General features: G+C 39.2%; 1 protein-coding gene across 1 annotated transcript in view; it reads left to right on the forward strand.

Moving 5' to 3' along the window:
* Window positions 1–11,817, forward strand: part of SHC4 (SHC adaptor protein 4) — a 103,566-nt gene that overhangs the window by 52,722 nt on the left and 39,027 nt on the right. The window contains 2 exon segments of the mRNA XM_006085994.3: window positions 2,309–2,372; window positions 7,173–7,292. Coding sequence (XP_006086056.1) covers window positions 2,309–2,372; window positions 7,173–7,292 — 184 coding nt within the window.

Raw genomic sequence — 11,817 nt, forward strand, 5'->3', positions numbered from 1 at the left:
TAAAAAACAGAACAAAAAAAAAAAAAAAACCCCACAACCCAATGTCTGGGAAAGCACTTTGTAAAACTACAGGGTCCTATGTAAAAAGTAACAACTTCAAATAATTACTATTATTATACGCAGCAGCAGCAATGCTCATCTTTGTTTTTACTTTTATTTCAAACCATTTACAAAGAGCTTTTTAGACCCAAGCACTCCAGGAGAACAGTAGGCTCTCACGGAGTAAAGGATCTGATAATGCCTTTCTTATAATACATCTTTATTAAATACCAACACCCTAGTGGGGTGCCTGCACTAGTTATTTTGGCAATACCAGAGGCCAATTTGGATCAATTATATGTGTCTCAGCAATTATTGATTAATCATTAAGATGACTCAAACATCAATCAGCCAAACAAAAGAGCCCAACCCTCTATGTTATCCTTCTATTTGACTCCAGAGACAAAATTTGAAATCCTAGAAAAACAATAAATATGAAATCCTGAGAAAATACGCTAAGCCCAAAAGCCATTCTATCTTTTGGTGGCAGGTATTTATGCAAAAATCAGACAAGATAATACCTTGGAGAAGAAGCACTTTGTAAAACTACAAGGTCCTATATAAAAAGTAACAACTTCGAATAATTACTTATCCAGAAAAAAAAAAAATCGGAATCCAGAAAAAAAAATCATTTATCCAGAAACACAAAAGAATCGGAACTAAAACCTACATTATAAGTCCAAAGTAATATCTAGAATCTTTGGATATTCTTTTATTCTTCTGTCTAAAGTGTCTACTAGAATTGTTCTGCCTCTCTTGCTCTCTGTCTCTCTCTACCTCTATCTCTGTTTCTCCTCTCTCTAACTGCTCCTTCTTTTGAAAACATCTCAGAGAAAATATTTTCATGAAATAGAATAATAGATATAAAAACTGTATTGTGCGTGTTAATATAGTTTACTAATTTGAACAGTGATCTCCGGGGAATCCGGGGAAGAGCTTAGAGATTTCCATTTGCTTTGTGAAAAGTTTACTACAAGTATTGAAAGCCACATGGCGAGGGCTCAGATTACGCGAGTGAAAGCTTGGGCGGTTGTGAATGCTGAGGCCGGAGACAGAAGCTCTTAGTTCTAACTGCATTTCTGGGGAGGAGGGCGCCAGTGCGTTCACCACTTCCATTAAGGAACAGCTACTTGTTTTAGTGGAGCCTTTCTCTCAGGAAGTGCAATATATAGAAAGGGCAGAAAAATAAGCAAAGGAGGAAATTTGTTATTGATTTTCCTTTCTTCTGTGAAATTATGTGAGAGCTCAATGGCTCATAGCAGTAGCTTGGTCAATAAGGCTCCATTTGAGACCATGTTGAAGTTCAGCCTCTCCCTTTCCTTTCAAACTTCCTCTAGTGTCAGGTTCTTTTGTATTTAATTGTCTTTGGTGCTGAGCTACTATGGAGCTTTTTATTCATAGCACCACAGAGAGGGTTATGCTAAAGGTAAACTGTGAAATAGTCTCAGACAATAAAGTTCTGCCCCTCCTTGTTGGTTAAAAATCAAAAACACTAAAAACCAAACCTGGCCCTAGCCGGTTTGGCTCAGTGGATAGAGCATTGGCCTGCGGACCAAAGGGTCCCAGGTTGGATTCCAGTCAAGGGCATGTACCTTGGTTGCAGAGTCTTTTTTTTTTTTAATATATTTTATTGACTTTTTACAGAGAGGAAGGGAGAGGGATAGAGAGTTAGAAACATCTATGAGAGAGAAGCATCGATCAGCTGCCTCCTGCACACACCTACTGGGGATGTGCCTGCAACCAAGGTATATGCCCTTGACCGGAATCGAACCTGGGACCCTTCAGTCCCCAGGCCAACCCTCTATCCAGTGAACCAAACCAGCCAGGGCTTGGTTGCAGACTCTTACCAGGCCTGGGTCTTGGGCGAGGTTCATGCAGGAGCAACCAATCGATGTGTTTCTCTCACATTGATGTTTCTCTCTGTCTTTCCCTCTTCCACCTTCCCTAAAAATCAATGGGAAAAATATCCTTGGGCAAGGATTAACAGCAACAACAACAACAAAACACACACACAAAACCAAACAAACCTGAAAAGCCTAGGGAAAAAAAATGAGACGAAGGTGAAGGGTAGGACTGCTTATTATAAAGCAGTTTTTCAGTGTTAGGGAGTTGCTGGAAGTACCAAGCGTGTTTTCTCCTATGGGCGTGGGGAAGGTTGCTTATGTCAGACTCGCCACGATGTGTGTAGTATAATACTTGCTAACATTAACTGAGCATTTACTGCGCACTAGACAGTACGCTAAGTCTTCATATGGTTTCTGTTCCATAGGGAAGCAATAAGCCGTCTGTGCGAAGCTGTCCCTGGGGCAAACGGAGCCACTAAAAAGCGAAAGGTAAATAAATATTGGTGTGGTTTTCTTCTTTTATGTTTCCCCAACTATGAGAAAGATGATATCAAAATAGTTGTTAGGTCATTCCACCATATGACTTAAGGTCCCAAATGGCCTTTATTAGTTGGCATGATAGTAGAGATACAACTCAAAGTCGCTCTGGCCCCTCAGATTTTTCCGGCTTGTCTTAAATGGTGGCGCCTGGAAGGACAGAGCAGAGAAAGCTCCTGGGGTTCAAGTAAGAACGTCTGGGTTCCAGGCCTGGGTCCTTACCTTCTTTCGAACGCAGTATCTTCTGTGTCTGAGACTCCTTCTTATTCCTGTAAAGTGAAGTTGTTGAACCAGATGGCCAGTTTGGTACCTTCCAATTTGAATATGATCTAATATCTGTATTTTTAACATTTTAGACGTTTTAAACTCCTTGGCCGATTTTCAGATGCAAACACGGGTGCTGGCAGAGATGAGATGGGGAGAAGGAACTTTTCATGCTGAAAGAGCACAAGTTTTGGTGTTAGATAGACTGGGGTTTAAATCCTGCCTCTGCCTCCTACTTTTAAAGAACAGAAGTTCAGTCGAGTAAATTTGAAGATCTAATTGGCTTTATTAAACCGGCCAGCATCCCGTCGAATAAATAGAGAGGTGCTCCGAGAAACTGTACAATATAGAAGGCCTTTCTAGGCAGAAACTGTGCCAGACAAGGAAGTGATTAGCAAAAGAAAAAAAAAAAGGATTGTTTCAGGCAAGCTTACCTTCCCTTAGGGAAAGGCGGGGGCCTTACCAGGCAAATTGCCTCAGTTTCCTTTCGGATGCAGAAGGCCCATGGGAGAGGTTACCTCACGGGTACTGACCGGAACATTCCAGATTGACTGATTAAGATTACATTCCTGGAAAAAGTTGAAACAGCAATTAGGTCAGGTATTAAGAGTAGGTTCAGCCCTGGCTGGTTTAGCTCAGTGGATAGAGCGTCGGCCTGCGGGACTAAGGGGTCCCGGGTTCGATTTCACTTAAGGGCACATGCCCAAGTTGGGGGCTCAATCATCGGTGGGGGGTGTGCAGGAGGCAGTCGATCAATGTTTCTCTCTCATCGTTGATGTTTCTCTCTCTTCCTCTCTGAAATCAATAAAAATATTTTAAAAAAAAAAGAGTATGTTCAGTGACATGGGCTTTAGTACAAGTGACTCCATTGTGGTTTTCTCTTTAACACTACCAACTGTGTGATCTTGGACAAGTCACTTCACCTTTTGGAGCCTTGGTTTCCTCATCTGTAAAACGGGAGAAAATTGCACTTACTTTACAGAGTTGTATAAGAATTAAGTGAAATGATGTCTACAGAGTGCTTAACACGGTGTCTGACACCTACTAGACTTTCAACAATAATGGTAATTAGTATTATTGTTATTAAGCTATTAATCCTAGGATGTTTAGTTGCTTTGAAAAGTCCAAAGGGGACATAAAGGCTCTGAAGATAATTGTGTAAGTCTTAGAAATGGAAACTGTTTCAAAGGGAAGGAATGTTTGGGTATCCTCCAGGCTGACCCTCTCATTTTGCCAGTTACTAAACTGTGGCTCAGAGAAGATATTTGTCTTGAGTCACTAGGATCATGAAGATCAGAGCCAGTGAGAGAAGCCAGGTCTTCAGATTCCCATCTTAGAGCTCTATTTCCATACCACCCTGCCTCATTTGTCATCATTCTTCATCATTTTGCATAGAGCTGAACCCGGTGTAACCCAGGATGACTCAGATGAGCCACATGGTATCGAAAACTCTGATGCGTGGCTTTGAATTCTATTAGAAACCCTGATCACTAGTTTCTTTGACAGAACCCATGGCCTTAAAGTAGCCGCCAGCATCCTACTTCTCGGAACCTCTGTGAATAGGACGCTGCAACTGGATGATCCCAACAAACAGGCCCATTCATTTAAGGTTTTCTCATTTCAGGAGTAGGGAGTCCATATCCCCAAACAAGACAAACCAGGCTATTATTGTTCCAGAAAGTACACCTTTAACAAAAAAGGAAAATTTTGAGTTAATTTCCTTTGACAGCTAGCATTTACTGAATACTTAATACATGCCAGGGACTCTTCTAAGCACTTTATATTTTTTATACTCTTTCCCCCACAACTTAAAAAATTGTGGTAAAATATACATACTATCAAGTTTACCTATTAACCATTTTAAGTGTACCGTTTAGTGATATTAAGTACATTCATGTTGTGCAATCATTACCACCATCCATCTCCACAACTCTTTTCATCTTCTAAAAACCAAAACTCCATTACCCATTAAACAATAACTTCCCATTCCTCTCTTCATTCTAGTGTGTGTGTGTGTGTGTGTGTGTGTGTAACTCTCAAGTCCTTTTGAACATCACAAATATTTAAAGATGGAATCTTAAGACCTGGCTTCCACAGCTTTATGGGAATAAAGATAATAGGCAATGAGAATCACATTGCATCCACCACCATACTTCCTATCGCCATGATTTGGACTACTCTAAGTACTTCATTTAAGTGGAATCATACGGTATTTGTCTTTTTCACTTAGCATAATATACTCAAAGTTCATCCATGTTGCAGCATGTATCAGAATTTCTTACCTTTTTAAGGCTGAATAATATCCCATTGTCTGTATATAATGCATTTTGCTTGTCCATTTATCTGTCAGTGGACACTTGTGTTGCTTCCACATTTTATTTTATTTTATTTTATTTTTTTTTAAATGTGGTCCTTCTATTTTATTTTTTTTTAATATATTTTATTGATTTTTTACAGAGAGGAAGGGAGAGAGATAGAGAGTTAGAAACATCGATCAGCCGCCTCCTGCACATCTCCCACCAGGGATGTGCCCGCAACCCAGGTACATGCCCTTGACCGGAATCAAACCTGGGACCTTTCAGTCCACAGGCCGACGCTCTATCCACTGAGCCAAACCGGTTTCGGCTGCTTCCACATTTTAGCTATGAAAATGGAAGTCCAAATATCTGGTCAAGTCTCTGCTTTCAATTTTGTCAGGATATATATCAAGAAGTGGGATTGCTGGATCATACAGTAATTCTATTTTTAATTTTTTGAGGAACTGTCATATTGTTTTCTATAGTGGTTGTACCATTTTACATTCCTACTAATGGTGCACAGGGTTTTATTTTCTCCATGTCCTTGTCAACACTTAAAAAAATTGTGGTAAAATATATTATGTCCTGTGTGTGTGTGTGTGTGTGTGTGTGTGTGTGTGTTTTGTGTTTTGTTTCTGACTAGTTGTAGATCTATCCAGATTTTCTATTTGTTCATGATTAGTCTTGGTAGGTCTAATGTTTCTAGAAATTTATCTATCTTGTCTAGGTAATCCAATTTGTTGGAATTCAATTGTTTATGGTACTCTTATAATCCTTTTATTTTTTTTATTTTTTTTTTTATATTTTATTGATTTTTTACAGAGAGGAAGGAAGAGGGACAGAGAGCCAGAAACATCGATGAGAGAGAAACATCGATCAGCTGCCCCCTGCACTGGTGATGTGCCCGCAACCAAGGCACATGCCCTTGACCGGAATCGAACCCGGGACCCCTGAGTCCACAGGCCGACGCTCTATCCACTGAGCCAAACTGGTCAGGGCTAATCCTTTTATTTCTGTTGAATCAGTAGTAATGTCCCCACTTTCATTTCTGATCTTAATAACATGAGTCTTATCTTTTTCTTAGTTTATCTAACTAAAGGTTTGTCAATTTTGATCTTCTTGAAGAACCAACTTTTGTTTTTGTTGATTTTCTCTTTTATTTTTCTAATCTCTGTATCACTTATTTATACTCTCATCTTCATTTTTTCCTCCCTTCTGCTAGTTTTGGGTTTAGTTTTTTTTTTTCTTCAAGTTCTTTAAGCTGTAAAGCTAGGTTGTTGATTTGAGGCCTTTCTTTTTTAATGTGTTTATAGCTATAAATGCTGCTTCCCATAAGTTTTGCTACATTGTGTTTTTCATATTCTTAATCATCACAGAAAAACTTAGACAGCAACTTTTTATATTTTTAATACTTGTGATGTTCAAAAGGACTCGGGAGTTCAGTTAATCCAAACTCTCTCAGGAATTCCTTTTATATAAACCAGGCCTCTACTCCAAATGCTTGGGGAGAAGGGAATGTGTGAGAAAAGTTCTGAGGGCTCAGATTTAACTGCTGCATTCCATTTTTAAAATCCTCACTTGTGGATATGTTATTATTGATTTAAATATATATTATTGACTTCAGAGAGGAAGGAGAGGGAGAGAGAGAAAGAAACATCAATGATGAGAGAGAATCGTTCATTGGCTGCCTCCTGCATGCTCCCCACTCAAGATTGAGCCTGCAACCCGGCATGTGACCTTACCGGGATAAAACCGTGACCTTCTGGTTCATAGGTTGATGCTCAACCAATGAGCCCCACCAGCTTGGCTTATTGATTTTAGAGAGAGAAGAAGGGAGAGGGAGAGAGAGAGAAACATGGATGAGAGAGAGAAACATCAATCTGTTGCCTCTCATAGGCACCCTAACCCGGGATCAAACCTGCAACCTGGGCATGTGCCCTGACTGGGAACCGAACCTCCTACTTTTCGGTGTGCAGGACGACACTCAACCAATTGAGCCACAACAGCCAGGGTGCATTCCAATTTTTTAAAAAGTTTTTATTTAAAATATCATTTCATCTCATTTGATTTATGTAGAGTGAAATAAAGAGGAAGGGTATGTCTGGGCTTTGACCCATTTTTAACATGAAAAGAAACAAACATTCATTCTGTAACAGAATTCATAACTTAGAGTGTTTTGTTCTTTTTAAAGCCTCCAGTTAAGTTCCTATCAACAGTTCTTGGCAAAAGTAATCTCCAGTTTTCGGGAATGAATATAAAACTGACCATCTCAACATGCAGCCTTACACTAATGAATCTTGACAACCACCAGGTAAGATCATGAATGTCATTTATGGCTTAACATATTATCTATTTCTCTGGAGAGCCTGAGCATAATGAAGAGAATAAAGTTTCAGGCAGTGTGCCTAAAATTTACTAAGGCATAGGGGGGGAAATCTGCCAAGGATTTATACATAATAATTAGAACAGCATTTCTAATCCATCACTGGGGCATTTAACTGCTTGCATACTTGCCCCTTACCTAATTGGCTTTGTAATAAGAACCAAAGTGCAAAGAATATAAAAATACCATTTGGTAACACCTATTTTTTATATTTTTAAATATGTTTTTATTGATTTTTATAGAGAGAAAGAAAGAGGGAGAGAGAGAAACATTGATGAGAGAAAAACATCGATCAGCTGCCTCCTGCACACCCCCTCCTGGGGATAGAGCTCGAAACCGGGCATGTGCCCTGACTGGGAATTGAACTGGTGACCTCTTGGTGCATGGGACAGCACCCAATCCACTGAGCCACACCGGCTGGGCAACACCTAGTTTTGAATCAGTCATTTATTACTCTCCACCAACCCTTCCTGAAGAAAAAGCAATTTCACCCTGGCCGGAATGGTGAACATTGTTCTATGCACCAAAAGGTTGCTGGTGAAATTCCCTGTCAAAACACATACTTGGGTTGTGGGTTTGATCCCCAATTGGGGAGCATACAGAAGGGCAACCGGCTGACTGCAGGTGAGGATTAAAAAACAGAACAAGCAATTTCATTATCAGAATTAAGCACAGAGGAAGGGTGATATTAGGGTTAATGTTCTAGCTAACTGAAATTTAAGCAGAAGACATTTTCTTACAAACCTTGAGGTTGAAAGCTTTCTAAAACGTTGTTGTATAAACATAATTTTTTCAACTTTGATGACTTATGATACTGAGTTTTTATTGTTCCTTATTTCTTAAAGAACAGCATTGCTTGTGTCCTAGTCAGTTTGGCTCAGTGGATAGAGCATCCACCTGCGGACTGAAGGGTCTCAGATTTGATTCCGGTCAAGGGCACATGCCCAGGTTGCTGGCTAGATCCCCAGTACGGGGTGTGCAGGAGGCAGCCAATCAATGATTCTCTCTCATCATTGATGTTTCTATCTCTCTCTCCCTCTCCCTTCCTCTCTGATATCAATAAAAATATATATTTAAAAAAAGAACAGCATTGCTGAAGCAAATGTAAAAGACATAGAGGCATTGAGCTAAATGTGTACCTTAAAATAGGACACTTTTTACTTGCTTTATATTTTTTAAACTAAATTCCTTGTATCAGGTTATTTTTGTGTGTTAAAGTCTGGTTTTTTTGAGGTCACATATAGGTTGAAATCCTGGCTTTGCTATGAATGAGCAAGTTACCCTACCACTCAATTGTCCTCATCAGTGAAAGAGGGGTAGAGTACCTTTTCACAGAGTTTCTGAGGGGATGGATTTAGCAATAGTATGACTCATGGGGTTATTTAGGGGACTAGGTGAGATCATGGATGTCAATCACTTAGCACAGTGCCAGTCACATGGTATCTATTGCTATTATTTACTCAAACATTCTTCTTTGAGACCTTTACATATACTCAGTACTTAATAGGGGAAGCATATTATATAAAATTATAGAATTGTCAGTAACATATAAGTACAGTTATATACATTTTGATTTCCTTTTTTTTTTTTTTTTTGCCAAAAAACTCACTTGCGTTTTTGAGGGCTGTTTTATTTTTTAAATTCAAAAGCAGAATTAAATACATTGATCACACAGTAGTATAAACCATCATAGAGGAAAATGCAGACTATGAAGCAGTTCAAAACAGATTCCTGTATCCTTGGGTCCTCACTGGTTATCCGAGAGAGGTGACACCACTGTGATAATGACAGCAGAACCCTTGGGGCTGCACTTGGGAGATGCAACATATCTGGGTGAAGGGTAAAACATTCTTTCAGTCCTTCAGATGCTTTGTCTTCAAGACATTTGTAGATTTAAAATTTATTTTTAGTTTTCAACCTCGTGTATGGTACCAGGGATGCTCCATGCTTTTAGTTATGAGATTTCATTGAGTATAGGAGCCCTCGAATTATCTCAGAGTTTTGTAGGGAAGGAAGAGCGAGCAGAGCCCGAGCCAATCTGGTGACAGCCTTATGTGCAGAGTCTAAAGAGCATTTTTAAAATGACTTGTTCCACAGGGTGACGGAGGAATGGGGAATTTAGGAAGCATAGGGTCGTGTTGTGTGTGGCATGGGTTCTAGTTTATTCTCAGCATTTCCTCATCCTCCATTGCCTTTTTTTTCCCCCAGGCCACTGCAATTAGCGATGATATTGCCACACACCCATCATCTTTGAAGTAGGAACAATGGGCGTGGGCAGCTTCCACTATCAGTGGTTACGGGCAATGAGGTACCTTTGGGAGTGAACCACGTCTTTTCTGCAGTGGTGCCATGGACTGGGGTTGTGTTCAGCTCAGTGCTGGAATGGTGACCAAAGTTAGGATCTCACTGATACACCACTGTTCAAATAATTTTGAACTATTCTGCAGGCCTGGGGGAAATGGCTTGGGGGCAGTGTACAAAAAGATATGCCTCACTCCAGATGCTTAAACTCAAGAAGCTTTATACATTCCATCAAAAGGGCAACTTAAATGTTCCAGGCATGAAGGCAGCAAAGAAGCAACCTTATGGATATAGCGTGAGAAAAAGATTTTGTAATTACATTCTCCTTTTAAAAAGCTACCCTTTGAAGTTCTAAGATAAATACAAAGATATACTAATGCCTCCCCCTCCCTTAACTTCTAAGATATACTTTGGACTGAAAACATAAACAGGCTCAAGTTTACAGATACATTCATAGATGACAGAGTTTTTATGGGTCAGATGGTTCACATTTATTTTCAGCCACTGAAACTTTAAAAATATAACTAGCCATTCACTTCCAGAAAATGTGTCATAGAACTTCAGAGGCAGGAAATAAAACTATATTAAACACGTAATGCTTGCAGTTTTTAAAACTTACCATATTTTGGGATGGCAAAGTATATTTTGAAAAAGCAAGTCATAGGGTTTAAAAATGGTTTTTGTATATTCCTTGTTTTAAAAATTCTAACAACAGACCTCATTGACATACTTTAATATACAGTATTTTAGGGCCTTAAGCAAAAATGTCAGTCTCAGTAGTTTCCATTCTTAGTATTTATTTATTTCTCTAACACCTACTGAAATTGAGAAGAGTAATAAAGAGGTAAGGAGGGTTCAAAACAAACAAACAGGAAATAGAGACATTCTTGAAATAGAGACATTCTTTAGTCTCAAATATTTAGAGTCCAGGCAGGTAATGCAGTGTTTAGGCACAAGGAAAACCCATGTTGTGCCAGGCTGGTGCGGCTCAATGGTTGAGCATCGACCTATGAAACAGGAGGTCAGGGTTCCAGCTCCATCCCCAGGAGGGAGTGTGCAGGAGGCAGCAAATCAATGATGCTCTCTCATCATTGATGTTTCTATCTCTCCCTCTCCCTTCCTCTCTGAAATCAATAAAAATATATTTTAAAAAAATTTTTAAGTGGTGCAAGCACAATAAACAGTGAGTGCCACTTGGACTCCTGTTAGAGAGACAACACTGGGGGACATGGCAAACAGAATACCTTCCCCATGTGAAGGTGAGTAGGTGCTTTCTCCATGTCACTGTAGGTCAAGGACTGCCAGATCTCCTAATTTTGAAGAAGAAAAGATGGAAACCTGGGAGTTTTACTGCTCTCTCGAGTATGAAGTATTGGTCTTTAATTAAAAAATTAAAATTATAAGTATGAGCCAAACAAAACAGATCTGTCCCTAGGGCAGCCAATGTGGGATATCTGATTTAAGCAAGCATTTGTAATGTTTATGAACAGATGCAGAAAATGCTCCCCAAATCTCACACTACATACTCATAAGCTTAAATTCCCTCTCTCCCCACACAAAACCAGGACCAGAATTTTCCCAGAATCCTTTCTTTAGTACTCATTAAATGAAGAGATATATTGTTTTTCCTAATCTCTATTACCATGTATCTCTTTAGTTTCCATTAAATGAAGATTATATATATATATATATATATATATATATATATATATATATATATAAAATTATCCCTATTTTCAATTCAGGACTGAGGCAGAAATATTAAGTAATTTGTCTACTTAGAAAGCTAGTAAGTAGTGGAGCCTAAATTTGAATCAGGTGGGTTGGGTCCAGTCTGTGATAAGGTTTATAATAGAAATACAAGTGATTTTACACTCCTAACAGGGGTGTTAAAAATGGTGACATTTTATAGCTTCAGTAAAGTAAGTATTAATTTCAGTGGTCTCTCAGTTCACTGCCTATGTTTAAGTCCAACAGACAACCATTAGGAGTCAGTTGCAGAATGCAGGTCTTTCTCCCCCAAACAAGCCTTCAAACCCAACAGGGACTGGTTTTCCCTCCCCCTCCTCTTGCTCCCCAGTCAGTCCCAGAGAAATAGAATCACATCTCTGGGTTCGTGAACCTGTTTTTTTCTGTGTCTATTTCCTATCTC

The sequence above is a fragment of the Myotis lucifugus genome, unplaced genomic scaffold, assembly GCF_000147115.1.
Source record: "Myotis lucifugus unplaced genomic scaffold, Myoluc2.0 scaffold_23, whole genome shotgun sequence".
Lineage (NCBI taxonomy): Eukaryota > Metazoa > Chordata > Mammalia > Chiroptera > Vespertilionidae > Myotis > Myotis lucifugus.